At 36.9% G+C, this 19,512-nt stretch overlaps 1 protein-coding gene across 4 annotated transcripts in view; it reads left to right on the top strand.

Annotated features, from left to right (window-relative positions):
* vps13b (vacuolar protein sorting 13 homolog B) overlaps window positions 1-19,512 on the top strand; it is a 389,126-nt gene that overhangs the window by 179,066 nt on the left and 190,548 nt on the right. For all 4 annotated transcript variants that reach the window (XM_003226609.4, XM_008119485.3, XM_062980141.1 and 1 more), the window contains exons 22-24: window positions 1,031-1,161; window positions 12,671-12,905; window positions 17,178-17,398. In XM_003226609.4, the coding sequence (XP_003226657.2) occupies window positions 1,031-1,161; window positions 12,671-12,905; window positions 17,178-17,398 (587 nt within the window). The remainder of the gene's footprint in view (window positions 1-1,030; window positions 1,162-12,670; window positions 12,906-17,177; window positions 17,399-19,512) is intronic.

Here is a 19,512-nt window from a genome sequence, read left to right as displayed (position 1 = left end):
AATTATGTCCAGTTATTCAGGGTTGCTGTTTGTGTTTGCCTGCTGTGCAGTACTTACTTGAACAAGGATAGCATATTAACTAGACATAAGGAAAACAATATTTTTATTTAAGTCTGATCTTTTCCCTAAGAATTGCAGTGGTAGAAGAACATGTTAATGTATACTTTTCTCATGTTGGCAATAGTCCATTGTTTTGTAAAGGTTCTGTTTTCAACCTGAACTATTGACTACAATAAGTTTTAGTCCTTTTATTGAAGAACGTTATTTTAATCTTTTCTTTTTCCTGCATCAATGTTTTTTCCCTTGGAAATTGTTCAGACATACTATATTTGATTAAAAGTATTGAAAGTATTTCTATCATGCCAATATTGCACAAAATAATGCAGCATTCATGAGCTCTCATACAGGCCTGCTGTGAAGAATTTGCAAGATACTTTGAAGGCAAAATTGCTTGGATCCACTCAATGAATGTAATGTTGTCACCTGCTTGTCCTGTATAATTGGATATATTTCAGTTTGGGCAGCCTTCCAACTCCAGGAATTCCCAGAGAAAATAGATTACTTAGATTCATTTCAATCTTGTTTGGTCAAGATTTGTTCATCTTGGTGGATGATTTATCCAGGGAACTGGGCAGAGGGAATGTGTTCCTATAGGCTGGACCTCTCCGTGGATTTTGATACAATTGTCATGATATTTTTCTTGGCCACTGTTCCATAATGAGACTTATTTTTGCTAAAATTATTGATTCTTATACTACTGCTAATACAGTTGTCCTGGTGTTTTAAAGTTAACCAATACAATTTATTTGCTATTTTATTACTTTGCAATTTAAGTAAATGTAATTATTTCAATGAACATGCAAAAGAGAAGATAATGGAATATGCTAAAAACCTGAACTGTGATTACCTATAATTCCACTTTTTTCAGGAACATTTAATCATGACTAATTTAATTTTGATAGTGGCTGCTATATGTCAGATTAAAAATAGTAAATTCAAGAAGTTGATTTATCTTCCTTTTATTTTTAAGAATCGAGGCCTTTATCAATTCCAATGAAAGCCATGTTGAGCTCACTTGAAACCTGCAGCAAAAGTCCCGAGGAAAGAATGAAAGAATGTATTGGAATAGTGTGGAATGCAGTTAAGCGCCTTACACTTCAGGTAAGATATACTTGTAATAGCTTGAGTATGAAAATTAATATGTATTTAAGCAATGAATATTTTCTGGGATCTTCATTTATTTTCAAATCTATGGCCAGAAGTTTCATTAGATTGAGTGAAGTGATTGCCTCAAGCAATAGATTTTGATGTTATTAAAAGGGGACCAAATTGATAGTGATTTAAGCTGTTGTATTTTGCCTGCTAGGTATGAGGAGAAGTACTTGTGGAATTTTATACCTCTTGTTCCAAAAACGTGTCTCTGGGTAAATATGCACTTTGGATTGGATGGGAAGTTCCACCCATATGCTCCTCTGCTTTAGCCCAGACACATTGAAAACCCTCAAAAATAAGTTGCCAGATTTTGTCTCTATAAATGAAGCCAAATTTTACTACAAAGCTGTCTTGGTTTAAATGGGAAGATAACTAAATCTAATCTTATATACTGTACTTATGTGTGGTCTCTTTTGGTGTCAAAGACAGAACGCCACCAGATAAAGTTCAACACAGTTTATTAAAGTTACAGAACTAAAAAGTGCCCGTATGAAACAAAGGACTAGGCAAACACTTGCCTTCAGTGTAAAAGATACACAAAAAAGACTCCGCTGATACTAAAAGTGGTTCAAAAGATAAACCGGATTAAACAGGAGTTTAATCCGGGTTAAACAGAAAATGCTTACTTCAGCCCGGCAATTTAAACAAACAAAAGTTGATAAACAAGGATTTAAAGAAACATAAATAGCTGGCAGCAGATTCCTCTCTGCTACTCGAAAGCTGCAAATGGGAAACTAAGGTTGTTACTCCTCCGTGCAACAAACGGAATCCGGATCCAGGCACTTCAATCAGGGTAGCAACGGTCAGCAGGGTCCCAGTCCGGTCCGAGGTCGAAAGCCAGGTACAGATGTCTTTGGTTCACCAATTCCACCGAAAGCCACAGAAGGGGTAGTCCGAGGTCGTAGTCAGTCAGTCAGTCCAGCGTCAATCCAGAATAGGCAATTAATGTCCGTCAAGAAGACGACGGAGGTCCAAGCTAATAAGATTAAACACAGGTTGCACAACAAAAGCCCACACAGTTCCTCCCGCCGTCTATGCCCAGTGTCCTTGGTAACTTACGTATTCAGCAAACGAAGCACACCCGTCTTCAGGAAATTCCCAACAAGAGCCCAAGCGTTCGTCCAGATTACCTTGCCCAACGCAATTAGCCCTGGATTCTAAACCCCATTTTATGCCGGTTTACAACTCCTCATCGCTGTCAGCTGTTACCCTAATTCCAGGTGCCTCATCATCATCATCCTCATCAGAGCTAAAACACCTTTGACTACGCCCCACAGCATCCCCAGCTGTGGATCCCGTTCCATCCCTCCAACTCGTCCACGGGTCTGATCCTGCAACCCGCCAGTCGCCTCCCACACTAGCATTGCCGGTGATACCCAAATCCTCCCTCACACGAGTCCATTCCATGTCATCCTCCTCTGAGCTAACCACCTCTTCCTCCATTCCCTCGGTAAAACCCTCAAAGGAATCTTCGTCTGTTGGTTCTGCAAATAAGTCCCGCAGCCGTTTCCTCTCTCGCTCCTCAAGAGAGTCTGACTCTCGAGGAGTCTTACGACCACGTCTCCCAGTATCGGAGCCATAAGGCTCAACCATAACATTTGGTAGTAATGTGCACTTTTATACAATCTTTATTTTCATGTGTATCTTACAGACTTAAATTTATTTGATGAGATATATGACTAACTGGATAATGCATTCTTGTATTTATATAAGAATGCTATAGGTCCACTTCCCAGTTACACACTGAAGAAAAATATTAATCGCAAAAATGTATGTACTGCAATATTTTGCTCCATTGCATTTCCCCACCACTTTTATTTGAATAGATGTCAATGTTATTGTGGCAGGCATGATAAAGCAACAAAGTGCTTGCCTTGTTAGGAATTTTACCCAGGTGGATGTTTGGACCATCTGCAAACTGAAGAAGGTGTTTTTGTCCATAGAGGACACAACCAAAATGCATTGCATGCCTTCAACCTCAGCTATGTCACAGAAGCAGTTGGGGAGAAAAGGAAGGGTGAAACAGCAGCAAGAAACTTTTTAAAAAAAACTAAGGACATAGAGAGGGGGAGAGAGAACAGGCATTGATTAAAGAAAATGAACTCTGTAGTTAAACATGGATCTGAAATCTGTAATTTTAGGGGAATTTCAGTGTTGCTATAGAAGCATTTGTATTTTCAGGCTGCTTAACTGTTAAGAGTATTTCAGCATGTTTTTGTTTTTGTGGATTTCTTCAGCTTTGCTAATCTTACTTGCAGTGTTGTTAAGATAACCAATTTTGGATCTTTGCTAGCTTTCGTGTAGTGTCTAAGTTCTGCTCCCCCATTTTAACAATGTAATCATAAGTTTGTCCAAAATTCTAGTACTTTGGCCTTGTCTCCACAATCTACCTTGGAAACTGTATTTGTATATAGTGATTTAGGGCATAGACTTTATCTTATGACAAATATAGATTGAAAAAGTCCTTAGTTGTCAACAGATAAATCAGAGCTTCTTTGTAACTTGAACTCCTTTGAGGATTGTTATTCCATGTGAATTTAGAGCAAGTAGATGCATTCGGAAGGCAAAACACCTGGGAAGTTTACTTCGGATCCAAGGCTAGTGTTTACTTAGCCTTGTCTGGTTTTTGCTCATGCTAATATCCTGCATGACAGCTCAGCGCTGTTTAGCTCTTATGATGTCAGTGGGAAAAAAGCTTCTTTTAACTTGATGATTTAAAAAGGCTTATTTGTAGATGTAAGTCTCTTGGCAGTTATAGTGTGCAGAAGGGAAGTGTTCACTTTTCCTGTGTTCTTGGTACTAGAGTCTTTGCTAGAGTGAAGAAACATGAACACAGTTGGTTGTTAACTGTTATTCTCACTGAAACTGAGCATTTTCAGAGTGCAACCAAATGAGTTAATGATGAGTGCCAAGTAAGTCCACATTGTTAGTGATATGTTTCAGATGAATATATTATTTTAAAATATTTCTTAAGTATTTTAAATGACCCACCTTAGTTACTTGAAAATACTTTACAAACAGCAGAAACGATTAAAAACACATTTAACCCAAAGTACATTGAGCTGAAATTATGATGTTAGTAATGGTGTTCTAAGCAGTTAGTATTATATCATGATGTTAGTGGTTCACTTGTTTCTTGCCTTTGTTAATGTTATTATGTGCCTTGGAGATCCTAAGATTTTAATGTATTATCATTATTATGTTGAATTGTTTAACAATACAAAGAGTTTAATGCACATTGTTTTATTTGTATTGTCATATTTATTATTAGCTGCCTTGATTCCCAATATTGGTAGACAGGTAGGATAAAGATAAAGTGAGCGAATAAATAAATAAATAATAAGATGAACCCATGTGAGATTTTTCCTTTGCCTTCTTGAGACTGAGAGTGTGCCTCTGAATTTGCCAGGATTTGCTCTGTTCCTGCTTATGACTCTTCTAGTATAAGATTGTGTTTTTAAAAAATCTTCTAATTAGGTCTGAAAGGCATTTTGAATCAAATATTTCTATTTCTTCTATGGAATTACTTAGAAAATAAGTAAATGCATATTCACAAAATAGCTTCTTGGTTCGTCCTTTGGCCATGTTCCTTTTATAATATGTGATTCATATTTCAATCATTGTAATAATTTCCGTAGAGGCAGTGTGGTCTAGAGGTTTTGAGTGTTGGACTTGCATGGACTTGGAATTCGAGACGGGTTCAGATCCTCACTCATCCATAGAAACACACTGGGTGGCCTTGGGTTGCTATGTTACTCTTTTGTGGTGGTGGTAGGGGTCTCCTTTTGTTGAATATATCTCTTACAGACTATAGCCCACTTCATCTAGTGCACAGAGTATTATATCAATTTTGGTTGTATATAGTACATATGGTTTGGACTAGGATGTTTAAACAATGAGTCAGAGAAAAATTAAATGTAGAAAGTAGTACCAAGTATAATTTCTTCAGATAAGAGCTAGCATAATGTAGTTGTTAAAGTCATGAAATGTTAGCAGGAAAAAGTTAATCAAATTTTGAATAACAGATGAGTCACTGAGCAGGTTATTAAACCCCCCTCTCTCAGTCTTGAACCTGCATATGAAATAATTAAACTGCAATACTAGCTGTAAAACCACCCTTAATGATTTGATTGAATAACTGCTGAGATAATGTGAACAAAGTATTTTTAAAGTATCAAAAATACTACATATTAAAATATTCAAACTTTATCATTCTTAATAATTGTAAGAAACCAAAACTCTATTTGAATAACTTAGCATTTTTGTTTAGTTTATTGTAGTTCACGTTACATAACAAGGATATTTTAGCTTCTTCCTAAAGTCAAATCTATTATTATTAGTGTGGAAATTGTCACGCCTTTGTGGATTATACATGTTATCAAGTTCAGAAAATAAATATCATGTGTTTTATTTACATTTGCCTTCACTTGGTCTGTATCTACATGGCAGAGCAATGAAGGCATGTTGGTTTCATTGGTATGTTATTAGGCATAGGCAGTGCTGCATCACAAGGTTGGTAGTTAACATAATCAACATAGGAGGTGATTCTATTTCAAGAATTTGCAATAATTCCTTGTCTTTAACACACAAGTATGTTCAATATTGGCAGAAGAACATGTTGCTACCAAAACTGAAATATGATCCTTGAAACAGAAAATACGTTGCCATGGAAAAATGAAGTAACACTAAGTGCAGCTGTGATGCATTAATGAATAGGATTTTTTTTTACAAAAAAAGAGATCATTTGTGTTTGGTGTGGCTTAGAGGGTCCCAACCAGATGGTTTCCATGAACAGGATCTGACCCCCAGCTTGAGGACTTCTTACTGGCAGATTACTTCATTTTCTTTCCTTTGGATTGTCAGATCCTTACATTAATGTAAGATTTACTGTGCCAGATTTATATCCAGTTATATAAATCAGTCACATTTCACATTAAATTCACAATTTTAGACATGCAGCTTAATACTTATATATAAAGTGTAAAAAGATTTTTGATAGTTTTAATGTAAGCTATTGATGTAACATTCAAAATACAGAACTTCAAAGGTTTTTTGATTATATATGTTTTAAAACACTGTTCTTATCAATGAAGTGAGCTGTGACACGTTTTCATTTTTAATCCAAAGATTAATATTTTAAGTACTCTTCCTAATTTTAATGTAATTTTAAGTAATGTGGCAAAAAGTATATTCTCAGTGCATGGAGCTATCTATGTGTATGTGCTGTTACATGCTTGCATGTGGATATGCAGGTGAGGATAGTTAATGTGGATTTTGGACAGCTAAGAGCTTAATAGATGTTTCTCAAGATCTTATATATTCTAGGACTCAACTGATGACATAAACAATCCATATCTGATAGAAAATATGGATTTACCCTGAATAAGCTTTTTTTTAAAGTGCTTTCTTTTTGTAGTAATTTTGTAATATTATACAAAGTACTTCTCTATACACAGAAATAAAAAAAAACCTAATTGGGACAAGATTCGTTTTTTTTTTTATATGCTACTTTATTAATCACTGAGGAAGAAAAGTTGTTGGAACTGAATCTCTGTAGAGATGGCTAACTTTGATGATATTTATGGATGGTTTTCAATCTGCCCCCTCAAAAGAATTATTTTCTAAGAATTTGTCAAAAGGAGTTAAGTACCTTTTTTTAATACAGACCTAGGAATTTTACAGAGCAACTCCAGGTATAGCACCAACAAAAGAAAGGTGAAGAATTAAGACTAAATGGACTGTATTTATATCAATTAGATCATGATTATATGCTCTGGCATTCTAATTATCAACAAACAAATGCTATATATAGTATACGTATAGCTAGTGAGGTACTAAAGGTGGTGCTGTGATGAAGTGAAAGAAGAGGGAACTAGAGTGTGTGTGGCGATTGGAGCGCAGCGAATCAGACTGAGCATGGCTATGTTCCTATCTTAGGACATATGCCGCAGCAATAAAAGCCTCAAGGAAAGCTTGCCTTTCGGCCAATATTGCATCCACAAAGAACCGTCCAGCAGAGCTGTTTCGGGTTGTCAGAGGGTTGTTAAATCCCACCACTCAAGGTGGGATCCCTGACAGCTCGGCAGCCCGCTGTGAAGCATTTCTTGGTTCTTTGAGGACAAAGTTGCTCTGATCCGCTCTGACTTTGCCGCCATATTAACGGCAATCTCTGAGGATGTAACACGAGCACCTGCTTGTCCATTTTTGATGGATTCATTTCAATTGGTTGAGCTTGAGGATGTGGACAAGATCCTTGGAGAGGCGAGGCCAACTACATGCATCCTAGACCCCTGCCCATCCTGGCTGGTGAGAGAAGCCAGAGGGGGCTTGGCCAAGCGGGTGAAGGTGGTGATGAATCCCTCCAGGAAGGCAAGTTTCCAGGGAGCCTAAAAACGGCTGTGATCAAACTGCTGTTCAAGAAGCCATCACTGGACCCTCCTCAATTCGGTAACTTTCGGCCTATTTCCAATTTCCCCTACTTGGGCAAAGTCATGGAACATGTGGTTGCCTCGCAACTCCAGAGATTCTTGGAGGACACTGATTTTCTAGATCCGGCACAGTCTAGTTTTAGGCCAGGGCATGGTACTGAGATAGCCTTGGTTAACTTAATTGATGATCTTTGCTGGGAGCTGGATTGGGGGAGTGTGTCCCTGCTGGTTCTCCTGGACCTCACAGTGGCCTTCGATACCATTGACCATGGTATCTTTTTGGGACGCCTCACGCAGAATGGGCTTGGAGGTACTGCTTTGCAGTGGCTCCACTCATTCCTGGAGGGTCTGTCTCATATGGTGTCATTGGGGGATTCTGTATTGTCTCCCATGTTGTTTAACATTTACATGAAGCCACTGGGAGAGATCATCAGGAGTTTCAGAGTGTGGTGTCATCTCTACGCAGATGATGTCCAACTCTGTCACTCCTTTCCACCTGTCACTAAGGGGGCTGTCCAGTTCCTGCACCGGTGCTTGTCAGCTGTGTCGAACTGGATGAGGGCCGACAAATTGAAATTGAATCCAGACAAGGCAGAGGTCCTCCCAGTCAGTCGGAAGGCTGTTACAGCCTGTGCTGGATGGGGTCACACTCAACCTGAAGGCACAGGTTTGCAGTCTGGGGGTGATCCTAGACTCATTGTTGAGCCTGGAGCCCCAGGTCTCAGCGGCAGCTAGGAGAGCCTTTGCACAGCTGCACCCGTATCTTGGGAAGCTGGACTTGGCCACGGTGATCCATGCTCTTGTTACATCCCGATTAGACTACTGCAACGCACTCTATGTGGGGCTGCTTTTGAAGGGAGTCGCGTACAGGGAGCGTACGTACAGGGAGCATACTACTCCTCTGTTACGTCAGCTCCACTGGCTGCCAATTAGCTACCAAGCACAATTCAAAGTGCTGGCTTTAGCCTATAAAGCTCTAAATGGTTCCGGCCCAGCTTACTTGTCCGAATGTGTATCCCGCTGTGACCCACCATGTAATTTAAGATCTTCAGGGGAGGCCCTGCTTTAGGTCCCGCCAGCCTCACAGGTGCGGCTGGCAGAGACGAGAGACAGGTCCTTTTCAGTGGTGGTCCCCATCTATGGAACGCCCTCCCAAGTGAAATCAGGCAGGCTCCCTCTCTCCTTTCTTTCCGTAAAAGAGTTAAGACGTGGCTGTGGGACCAGGTCTTCGAACAATAGAGGCAGCACTAACTACAACACATGTTTCAGGATATAATTGATAGACCGGTTTGGATGCGAAATGCGCCTAAATGTTTATTTATATGTGTATTTATGAATGTTTTAATGTAATTTAATTTTAAGTTGAATTGGAATGTTACTGTGATTGTTTATATATGCGTTTTATATTGTAAGCTGCCCTGAGTCCCTTTATTGGGTGAGAAGGGCGGGGTAGAAATACTGTAATAAATAAATAATAAATACAGTCATTTGAGGGTTGGTTTCGGACTGGGGATTTGGGTTCATATCATCATTCAACCATGAAAACTCACTTGATGACCTTGGACAAGTCATACTTTCTTCAGTATCAGAGGAAGGAAATGTCAATACCCCTTCCCCATCACATAAGTCTTGCCAAGAAAACTTTGTGATAGGGTTGCCATAACTCAGAAATAACTTGAAGGGACACAACACCAACAAGTAGAGCAAGCTGCCCATTGCAGCCTGCAGATCAGGAGGACTCTAAGCTTTCCAGTTTATAGAGCTTGCCCCCATGAGTAAATAAAGTACAGCAGAAGTGGAGGACCCAAAAGTCCTACCTTTAGGAGTTCTACCTCCTTATCACAATGACTCAGACAGCTTGGCCTTGCTTAGCCAAGAGACATGTATTTCCTGGTGATTGAAGGTGTTTGTTATGTAGGGAAGCTGTCGTTTCTTAGTGCAGGGTTTAATCCACTTTAGATGAAATTTGGGAGCTTATAAAGTTTGCTTTTTTCGGCATGTTTATGAATCCTGAATTTAATCCTCACGCCTGGTTCCAGAGGATTTCATCAGCAACCCTGACATGGATACAACAAAAGCTGCACTGATTATAACAGTATAATCATGGTAGACATGATTATATATCATAACCATGCCACCAATGGCTGATGAACCAAAAATATACGTATGTCATTGCAAACATCTTGTTAGCAGCCCATTGATTATACAGACCTGTGAAAATACACAGTCTTTTTTGTCCAATTTAAAGAATACTTTGTACACTTGAATCAATAAATACCGAAGATAAAATTGCTTTGTCTTTCAACTTTAGATAGCTTTAATATTAAAAATGAGTATATGAATGGATCATTGTATTTATTGTTGTAAATTGAAGCTATATTTATGTATTTGTCAGTTTTGTTTAAACAAAACTAGAATAGAGAGAAATACATACATAGTGTTTATCATTCAAGCAAATTATTTAAAGTTTTTCAATGCTGCATATCTTTCATTTGTTTCTGAGGCAAGGATAAAGGATACCTTATGCTGTGTAACAGTATGCCCTTTGTAAATTCCATTTTGCTTTATGAAGTATACTAAATGGGGCCTCTTTTGGAAATGAAGTACATATGACTTGAAATAAACTGTATAAGCATATATTGCTTATACAGTTAGAAGAAGGGTTGAAGAGGATGTCCTTCAGCATATTCATTTTTTAAAACCCTTTTTGAACATGAAAAATTTATCAAAAGCAATTCCATTTCCATGTCAAGTAATTATCTTTCTGTGAAGGGTTAAAAAGAAAACACATCTTTGTTGTTTGTCTATGTATTTCTGCCTAAATTCAGAGTTACATTTATTCCAAAATTATTAAGATTCAGGAACACATTGGTAACAAAAATTATACAGATGAAATAATTGAATGCTTTTGGTTGAATCCACATTTAGGTGTCTAGCAGTTGGGCTGACATAATTTGACTTATGTCCAGTTCTCTGTCCCCATCTTCCCTAACCCTACTCTTTACTATACAGGAGATGAATGAATTTGCTTGAATGTGTTGATATGTGCTCCGGAGAAAAGAATTATACCAACAACGTTCCTACAAGATGTGAGGTCCTTTCTAAATTTGCAAAGATTTCCACAAATCTTATTGGTACTGTCAAGAGTCAGGGCTTTATTTTATTTCTACTAGTGCAAGGACCTCCTCTTTGTCTTACTGTTGTACCCACCAACTTCGAGGACTTAATGGATGCTTTCAAGGTTCCCATGAACTATGGAGACTTAATAAATGTCCAGTTCCTGCAAATGATATTATTTAACTTGTATCCCTACTGACACCAACTTCCTCTCTTTGCTTCCACCACTCTATCTGAACCGCTTTGAGCTTGTTTTGTAGAGAGGGAAAGCAATATATAAATAAACATAATAACAACAACAATAATAACCCTATCTGCCTGTCTATCTGTAGTATTGAGGCAGGTCAAAAGCACATCCATAACAGAAGTTGTAGGTAACAAAACAGATTAATAATTCAATACGTTTAAAACAAATATTTTATTCTGACTCTCACAGTCCTAATCTTTAATCATTTCTTACAGCACACCACAGCTCTCTAACTAAATACAGGCTTCCCCCAACTTTGGATGACTTGCTTTCTGATGATTTGCTCTTTCAACACTTGCAAATTACAGACAAGTTCCATTAATTTGAGGAGTGCGTCTACTCTTCCATCAGTTCTTCTTGCCTTTGAGACTCACTGGGGACTCCTCTCACAAATGCTACAGTATGCCATAGTGTGTTTTTGTTTTGTTTTTCAGAAGCCAAAAATGCACTTGCAAGTTAAAAACTTTCACTTTCAACTGATTCAACTTTCTGACAATGTTGTGGTCCCTAACCCATCAAATAAGCAGAGGCTTCCTGTAATACAACTTTATTCAGATCCCCTCAAGCATTTTCATCATTTTACCGATCCCCATCTTCTTACTCTATTACCATAACATCTAATGTTCAAATGAATATTTTCAACTAAAAGCTCATGACATTATAAGGATACCTCTAAATATAGTAGTATGGCTTCCCAGAAGTGGAGCCTTCCACTACTAGAAAGGAGATTCTGGATCCAGCCCTTGGTTCTTGATTTTCATGTAAACTTCATTAATGTATACCTTTTATTTTAAATGTGACAAGTGATCTTTCAAAAACATATTGAAAATTGAATTAAAATAGGTAATTAATAAGGCTTGGCAATGGGAATGGGGATTTTGTCATAATTGGTGGACCTGAATCCTGACTCCTTTTGCACATACTGTATGCATGCTTTTCCCATTGAAAGTTAATTGCATGCACACTTTCAGAGCTTTGTTCTGTACAATGAAGGTTAGAAGAGTTGAACTTTAAAAAACACCATAAACATTAAGTCTAAATTTCCCAGGAATCTGAGCCAGTTTTCACATTCCATGTGTGCATAATTGCAGAAGGCATACAGTATTAGTAATGTGTGGTTTTGGCAATAATGAGCAACATTTGGCAACATAACAAAAGTCATACTTCTGTAATGTTTGCTAAGAATGATTCACTGTTCATAACGCATGTTATTTTCTGCAAACCTCATAGAAATGAAAAATTCACACTGAAAATACAAATATATAGCCAGTAGTCTGTTTGGAAGGCTTTAGCTGGTGCTAACAAAAAGATAATAAACTGCAAAGTAGAAGGATTTTCCCTTTCTCCTTTTTTTTTACAAGTACATTTTCCAACTCAATCACCTCTCTTGGAAGGAGGTGCAGAAAGGTAGATATATGTGGAGCTTTTTGTGCTAGTGTTTTTCTGAACAAGTTTATAGGCTAAAATGACACCTCTTCAGGTGTGACTTTTTCTGAGTGTAAATTACAGAAAAGTAAAACACCTGCTGCTGGTTGACTTTCTTTTAAAAACAAGCTGTGACATTTAAAAAAATATATTTGGAAATGATTATCATTCTTGGTGTTGTGTACGATTTTGATCTAGAAGTTCAGTAAACACGTGTCAAGGAATGTGTTTTGTTTTTCAGCTTGAAGTGCAGTCCTGCTGTATGTTCATTCCAAATGACAGCCTTCCATCTCCTAGTACAATTGTGTCGGGTGACATTCCTGGGACTGTGCGCAGTTGGTATCATGGACAGGCTCGCATGCCAGGAACACTGGTCCTGTGCCTACCCCAGATAAAAGTTATGAGTGCCGGTCACAAATATATGGAGCCCTTGCAAGAAATTCCCTTTGTTGTGCAAAGACCAATTCTTGAAGAAGGTAGAGTATAGCAAGTTCTAAAAGGGTTTGTTTTTGGTCACATTGCCTGTTATTTCTTGTGAATATTTCATTGTGATAATTAATTTCATTGAAAGGCATTGTATCTAAGATAAATTCTGCAATTCTGTCGTTGGATTTTGTTGCTACAGTATTTGTTAACCACCTCGAGTCCTTATGGAGACAAAGATGGGTTATAAATAGATATAATGATGATGATGATGATGATGATGATGACGATATTCTCTTTAGTATGTGCAAATCTTTCTATGCCATTATTTTCACATTTTTGTTGAATTACAATTATTTTCTTATTCTGGTTGTTATATCATTTTTAGATCTTTCTTTCACTTACAAACTGTTACTTTCCTTTGGATTCATTGAAAATTTTGATCGTTTCTTATTTTATTGTTTTCTACATTGAGTGCTACTTCAATTTTAAGGAAACTAACTTTTTCAAATGTAATAATGTTAGTATTTAACATTTGATGGGTGTGATGCTGTTGACAATTTCTCCCCTTTAACAAGTCCCAGTTTAGTTAAATGCTTTTTATACCATTTTCTTTGGCTTGTCTGTTGTCTTGACATGCCCATCTAAGATTTATTAATTATTCTTTGGGGATCACAATAATTTAATTCTATTACTTCTACTTTAGTATGCTTTTAAAATATAACTGTTTTTAAATAGTTAAATGATAGTTTTCAAATAGTTACAATTTTTAATTTGAACTATTTGTTTTTTAATACATGACAAAGAAATGGAACTGAAATGACACATAATATTTGGTGTTTAAATAAGCATGATGTTTACAGGTTCATCCTGTCAAGAATCTTTAATCCAACAGCCAATGTTGGTTACCCTCATAACTCATAAAAAATGGGTGACAAATTTGCCTGACTACAACAATATTGTATACTATTTTTAATAGAGATGTTCTCAGTGCTTGTAGAAAATAAATAATATACGTTTTAACAAAATATTGGAACAGCCATTATAACAAAAGAAAAGAAAAAAGGTCTGAAAATACAGAAGGAATCCATTCTAAAGCCTTAAAACTGGCAAGCAAATTGTCTTCCCGAGGTGTTAATTTTGTTGTAACATGGGTAAGAAGCTAATGTTTAAACTATTGCACCAATAACTAATGATAGCTATCATTTGGAATACTTTGTGTTCATTTTCTCAGAATTCTCAGTCCAGTACCCTAAATCGATGGGATTGATTTCATGGTTTCATTTACTTGTGCGTAACAGAATAATTATCTAGGCATTTTCTAGATCATTGAGTTGAGCTTAGAGTTGCACTGGACCACCTTGTGATTCCTGAAGAAGTGTCTTCTCTGGGATTTCCTAGACTGTCTAGTGCGATTCTATAGAATACTTGCACCCGAAATAATTTGTTCAATAAGGTTCACTAATATCTCTGATTTTCACTATCTGGGAACATGTTCCAGTTTGCACATGTGGTTTGCATTTGATATCTGATATGTTTATAATTTAGATATAATTTGAGACGTGTTCTTCACATTATTGACAGAGAAGTATACTCTAATATAGATATAATGCATATGTACTCAAAACCAGGCTTCTTAAACGTTTCCCGCTTGTGACTCCTTTCCGACAGAGAAACATTTTCATGATCCCTTTCTGCCTGATAAAGTTTTATATGCCCCACATATATAGGTATATAAAATAGGTAAAAAAAAACCAAACATTTATCAATAATAATTCAGCGCTTGCAAGGCTTGCTAAACAGGTTGATTTTCCTTTTTATGAAGTACAACTGAAGCATTTTCTACACTATAAACACTGCATGTTGTTAACAGATTCATGTAAATATCTAGGTGGAGTTCAGAAACCGTTTCCTGTTGTCAAATCTTTCATGACCCCAACATTTTTCCAAGGGAGTGTTAGGACTTACAGTTTAAGAAGCAGTGCTCTTTACTGTTGTCTGTCCTGTCTGTGTATAACAGCATTAAATGTTTGCCATATATGTGTTCTGTGATCCACCCTGACTCCCTTTTGTGGCGAGAAGGGCAGAATATAAATACTGTAAATCTGTCAATCAATCAATCGATCAATCAGTCATTGCTTTTGAAAATGTGGGTCACGACTCCACATAGTCTCCTCTCAGCTCAGTGTTGTGGTCAGAAAAAATTTAGCAACAATAACAATTTTCTGAACATCACCTAGTGGTTGTTTTAGACATTTACATGAATATCTTCAATGTTTACAGTGGACTCTGCAGAAGAAGCTTCAGCTGTACCTCATAAAAAGGAAATTCAACCTGTTTACCAAGCTTTGCAAATGCTGATTTGTTATCGGTAAATGTTTGATTTCTATACCTATTTTATCTACCAACATACCTGTGGTCACGTAATTGCTTTCCTTAAAACAGAATCAGTGAATGAGTGGAAATAGTAAATCAGTATTTCTATATACTCGTTTCCTGAGTTGGTCTAATCTAGTCTGAACTAGTGATTGGCTTTAGGAGTCCTGATTTTGCTATGCTATTAATGTTCTTTTGGCTAACTTCCCATTTTGTGGTGAGGTCTCCATCTTTGGAGGTTATAAATAACCATCCGTAAATGAGTGCTTTAGTTGTATATTCCTACACAGCATGGGGTGTGTAGGACCCTTCTGGTCTCTTCCAAATCTATGATTCTTACTCCATAGTGACTCGCTTATTTGAAGAAAAGAAATCCCCAGAACACATTCCATTCTTTGATGAATTTATCCAAGGTTTTAATTTTATGCCCTTTTCTTCTCAGCATAAGATCTCTTCATGGCCTATCAATTATATGAACTTCTGTGAAAACCACAAATGTGTCTTAAATGCATCAAATAGTTCAGTATAACAAGGGATACATTCTGTAATTCTGAAAGCTAACATTTAAGCAAATGAAATATCTTTCATGCTCTTTTTAAACTCAAGGGGTACAAACGACTGTCTGTTTATGACTCCATCATTACCTCTGCCTTTAATATCATGTAGTGTTATTTTTCTAACCACAATAAAAATAGCTATGTAAATCTTGTGTTAATCTATGTACACAGATCAAAACAAAAAGGGAGCCCAACTGTGGCCACACACCTCATCATTTCAAAGATTACCTAATATTCTTAAATATCCTCAAACTCACTCAGTTGAAATCAAACAAAAAAAATCTGAAAATCTGAATTTAAAGCAAAAACATGTGGCTAGATAGACTTAAAGCACAATTCCCTATAGTTTATATGTTGAATTAAGCTGCTGTACACATGTCAGTGACTTTGATTCTTCATTCAGTTTCCAGACTTGTTCTTCATCGAAAACCTTTTTCATTCTATTTGTGGTAAACTCATATATTTCTTTTTAATGTTAATCATTTCCCATCAGAGACAAAGATGCAGAAATGTGTTTAAGAAGTTAGACCTGTGTGTATGATATTATTAATTTAAAATGTATATTTCTATCTTTTTCACACTGTAAAGATCTTCCCCTTGCCATAGTGGTTGGAGGCTTCTTGAGTGCTGCAGTACAAAAAAAGATCAGCACTTCCAAGTTCTATTTCATTAGGTCTGTTGAAACATTCATAATATGCCTTTTTGACGTGAAGAGAGAATGGAAAGGAGGAAGCATCCAGACTTTGCCCTCTATAAACGCAAGGGTGCTCTTTGTCTAAAAATTACTTATAGTCCAACAGAAAAAAGTATTTTTTAGAAATAGGGTAGATTATCATTTTACTGATGTATTCCCCACACCTTTCCTGCTGTCTTCCCTTCCTTCTTCCAAAACGTTGGGGGCACCCTCAGATAGCATGGGATATTGCAATGAACAGCTGGTGAAAATCTCTTTCTCCTCTCCCTTCTTCACTAGAGCATCCTGAATAGAACTGTGTTTAAGGACTAATTTCTGTAGTTCTCAAACTCACTTTTTTATTTCCATTCCATTTTTGGAATAATCTAAATCAGTGTGGTCCAACCCGTGGCCCGCGGGGGCATGCAGCCCACCAATTCATTTTTGTTGACCCTTGCCTTTCTTACTGGAAAACTATTTTCATTATGCAATTCAATATTAATATTTTAATTATGTAATTCAATATTAATTATGTAATTTGTTTTCTTTCTGGAATGCCTCTGGCCCTCACATTCCTATGCTAAAGTTTGATTGGCCCTCGGGTAACTAAAGGTTGGACCACACTGATTTATATGATCCATTTGATAATTTTATTGATCAAACTTCTGAAATTATGTCCTGGTTATTTGATGTTTTGCTTTGCTTTTTTCCATCACCAGGTGATGCTTTCCCTTGGACAGTCAATCTGAATCATTTCAGTGTGTATACTCTTCTTGGGCAGCAAATGACTCTTAATTTAATAGAACCTATGGGCTGCACTTCTACTCTGGCAGTCACTTCACAAACGCTTCATGTTGCGGGACCCGAATCCAAACATTCATTTGTTGTGTGTCTCCATGTTGACCTTGAATCTCTTGAAGTGAAATGCTCAAATCCTCAGGTTGGTGAATTTATTTGATTTACTGAAGTAAATTAAAAATTGCTTGATTTAAAGATTATTACTATAGGGTTTGTTTTTTAAAAAGATTTTCTTTCAGGCATCTTTATACCCTAAAAACTGGGCCATCAATATCTGGGTACTTAGATTAAGATTTGCTTTGAAGGTCTTTCAAGTTTTGTAATTTAAATTAGTTTCGCAGTGTAATAGCTACAGCACATAAATGCATCTTTTGGCTGATGGAATGAAATCACTTGCAGATGTACTGTTAAATGCTGGGCCCTCCTTTTTTCTTTTATTTGCTGTCGCTGTGGCTACATCTGTTGAAATGATCTAATTTAGTCTTTGTAGAAATTAACACATACTTGTTTTATATTTTCGAGCCAAGTAATGATACCCTCTGTTACGGGGAGAGGGGGACATCCTTTATTTATTTATTTATTTATTTATTCATTCATTCATTTAGCCCAAGGGTGGCCCCTCATGTCCATAAAACCAATATACACAGCTTCGTTTGCCTATGATTTCACTTATTCACTTAAGGCTTTCTGTACCTTTTGCTCAGTACCACCATCATTCATCCCATTTAAAATAATAAAGTTTGCCATTATTTGTAGTTTTGATTATCTATGCGAAGTCCAGGAATGTATCCCTGTGGATATGGAATCATACTGTATTCTAGTTTCCTGCTTGTTGCCCATACAAATCTTCAAGGGGGCTAGTCATAAATCAAGCATATAAACAAATTAAATGTCAGTCATTAAAACTCAGAATCAACAAAATCAGAAATCAATATGTATAAAAAGAGAAAGCAGATAGTCAGTAACACCTCAAGGCATATTAAGAATTGGAAGGGAGGGAGGGAGTCAGTTGGTTACTCAAGGACAAAATATTTCAAAACATGGATATCCTGTCATATATCTATCTATAATTTATCCCATGTACACACATGACATATTTCAAAAGTAGTATTTTAAAGCTTCAAGTTGGTTTATAGAAGCGATGGCATTGTTTAAGAAATCTGTGCTAAATCAATTTTGGACTTGGAGCGCTCCTTATTCGGCAATCAGTTGCAGGCTCTGCGAGGCCTGGGTTCGTAGGCCCAAAGCCTACACCCGTAGGCCTGGGAGCTTTGAGCCTATGGGTGCTGGCTTTGGGCCTACGCAACCGGGCTTCGCAGGGTCTGCTGCAGGGTCTGCAGCTGAGCGCCAAGTAAGGCATGCTCCTCACATGGCGCTTGGATGTAGAATCTGCAGCCGACCCTGTGAGGCCCAGCCATCTAAGCTCAAAGACTACACCCATAGGCCACGCAGGGTCTGCTGCAGACTCTGCAGCTGAGCACTGAGTAAGGAGCACTCCTTAAGAATGGGACAAATACTGCGCACACTAGTTACTACACATTCATCTGGGCAACATACAAGCAGTTATTTAAACTCCATTTTTTCAAAAGGGAGAAAGAAAGAAAGAAAGAAAGAAAGAAAGAAAGAAAGAAAGAAAGAAAGAAAGAAAGAAAATCCCATACTAGCATTGTTCTCATGGTTTTAATTTTGCTATAGTTATAATTTTATAGATAAGCTACTAGAGCTGCCACAACATTTAAGAAGTACTGCCAACACTGGGAATAAAAGAGACCACATACCAATACTGGCTTCTCTTAATTATTAGATGTGTACATGGAAATGATTTTGAAAAATCATTTTTGAGACATTGCCACCAACATGCAAAATAGAAACCACCACTCGTATAATAATCAAATGCAGTCAGTAAAATAGATCCATTTCATATCCAGTAAAAACTTAGGTCTACTACTATTGATCCATGATGCTATATCTTAATGTTTCTTTTGTTCAATGGGAAAATACCCTTTTCTGTATTTTGCGTCTCAGCAACTAAATTAAATACGTTTATTTGTTATTTTCTGATTAATGTTGTTAATCTGTATGAAAATAAAAGGATCATAGAGGGATTTGTCCTTAATTTTTCTAGCAGTTTGTCTACTGAAGGTATTTATTTACAGATATGTATCTCAGGCACATAAAAAAATTTGAAATCAAAGTGACGGATATTTATCTTCTGGATTACTGTGTTTTAAGGAAGATATATGAAAAATAAGAATA

This window comes from Anolis carolinensis, chromosome 4 (assembly GCF_035594765.1).
Source record: "Anolis carolinensis isolate JA03-04 chromosome 4, rAnoCar3.1.pri, whole genome shotgun sequence".
NCBI lineage: Eukaryota > Metazoa > Chordata > Lepidosauria > Squamata > Dactyloidae > Anolis > Anolis carolinensis.
This window is presented reverse-complemented; position numbering and strand designations above follow the sequence as displayed.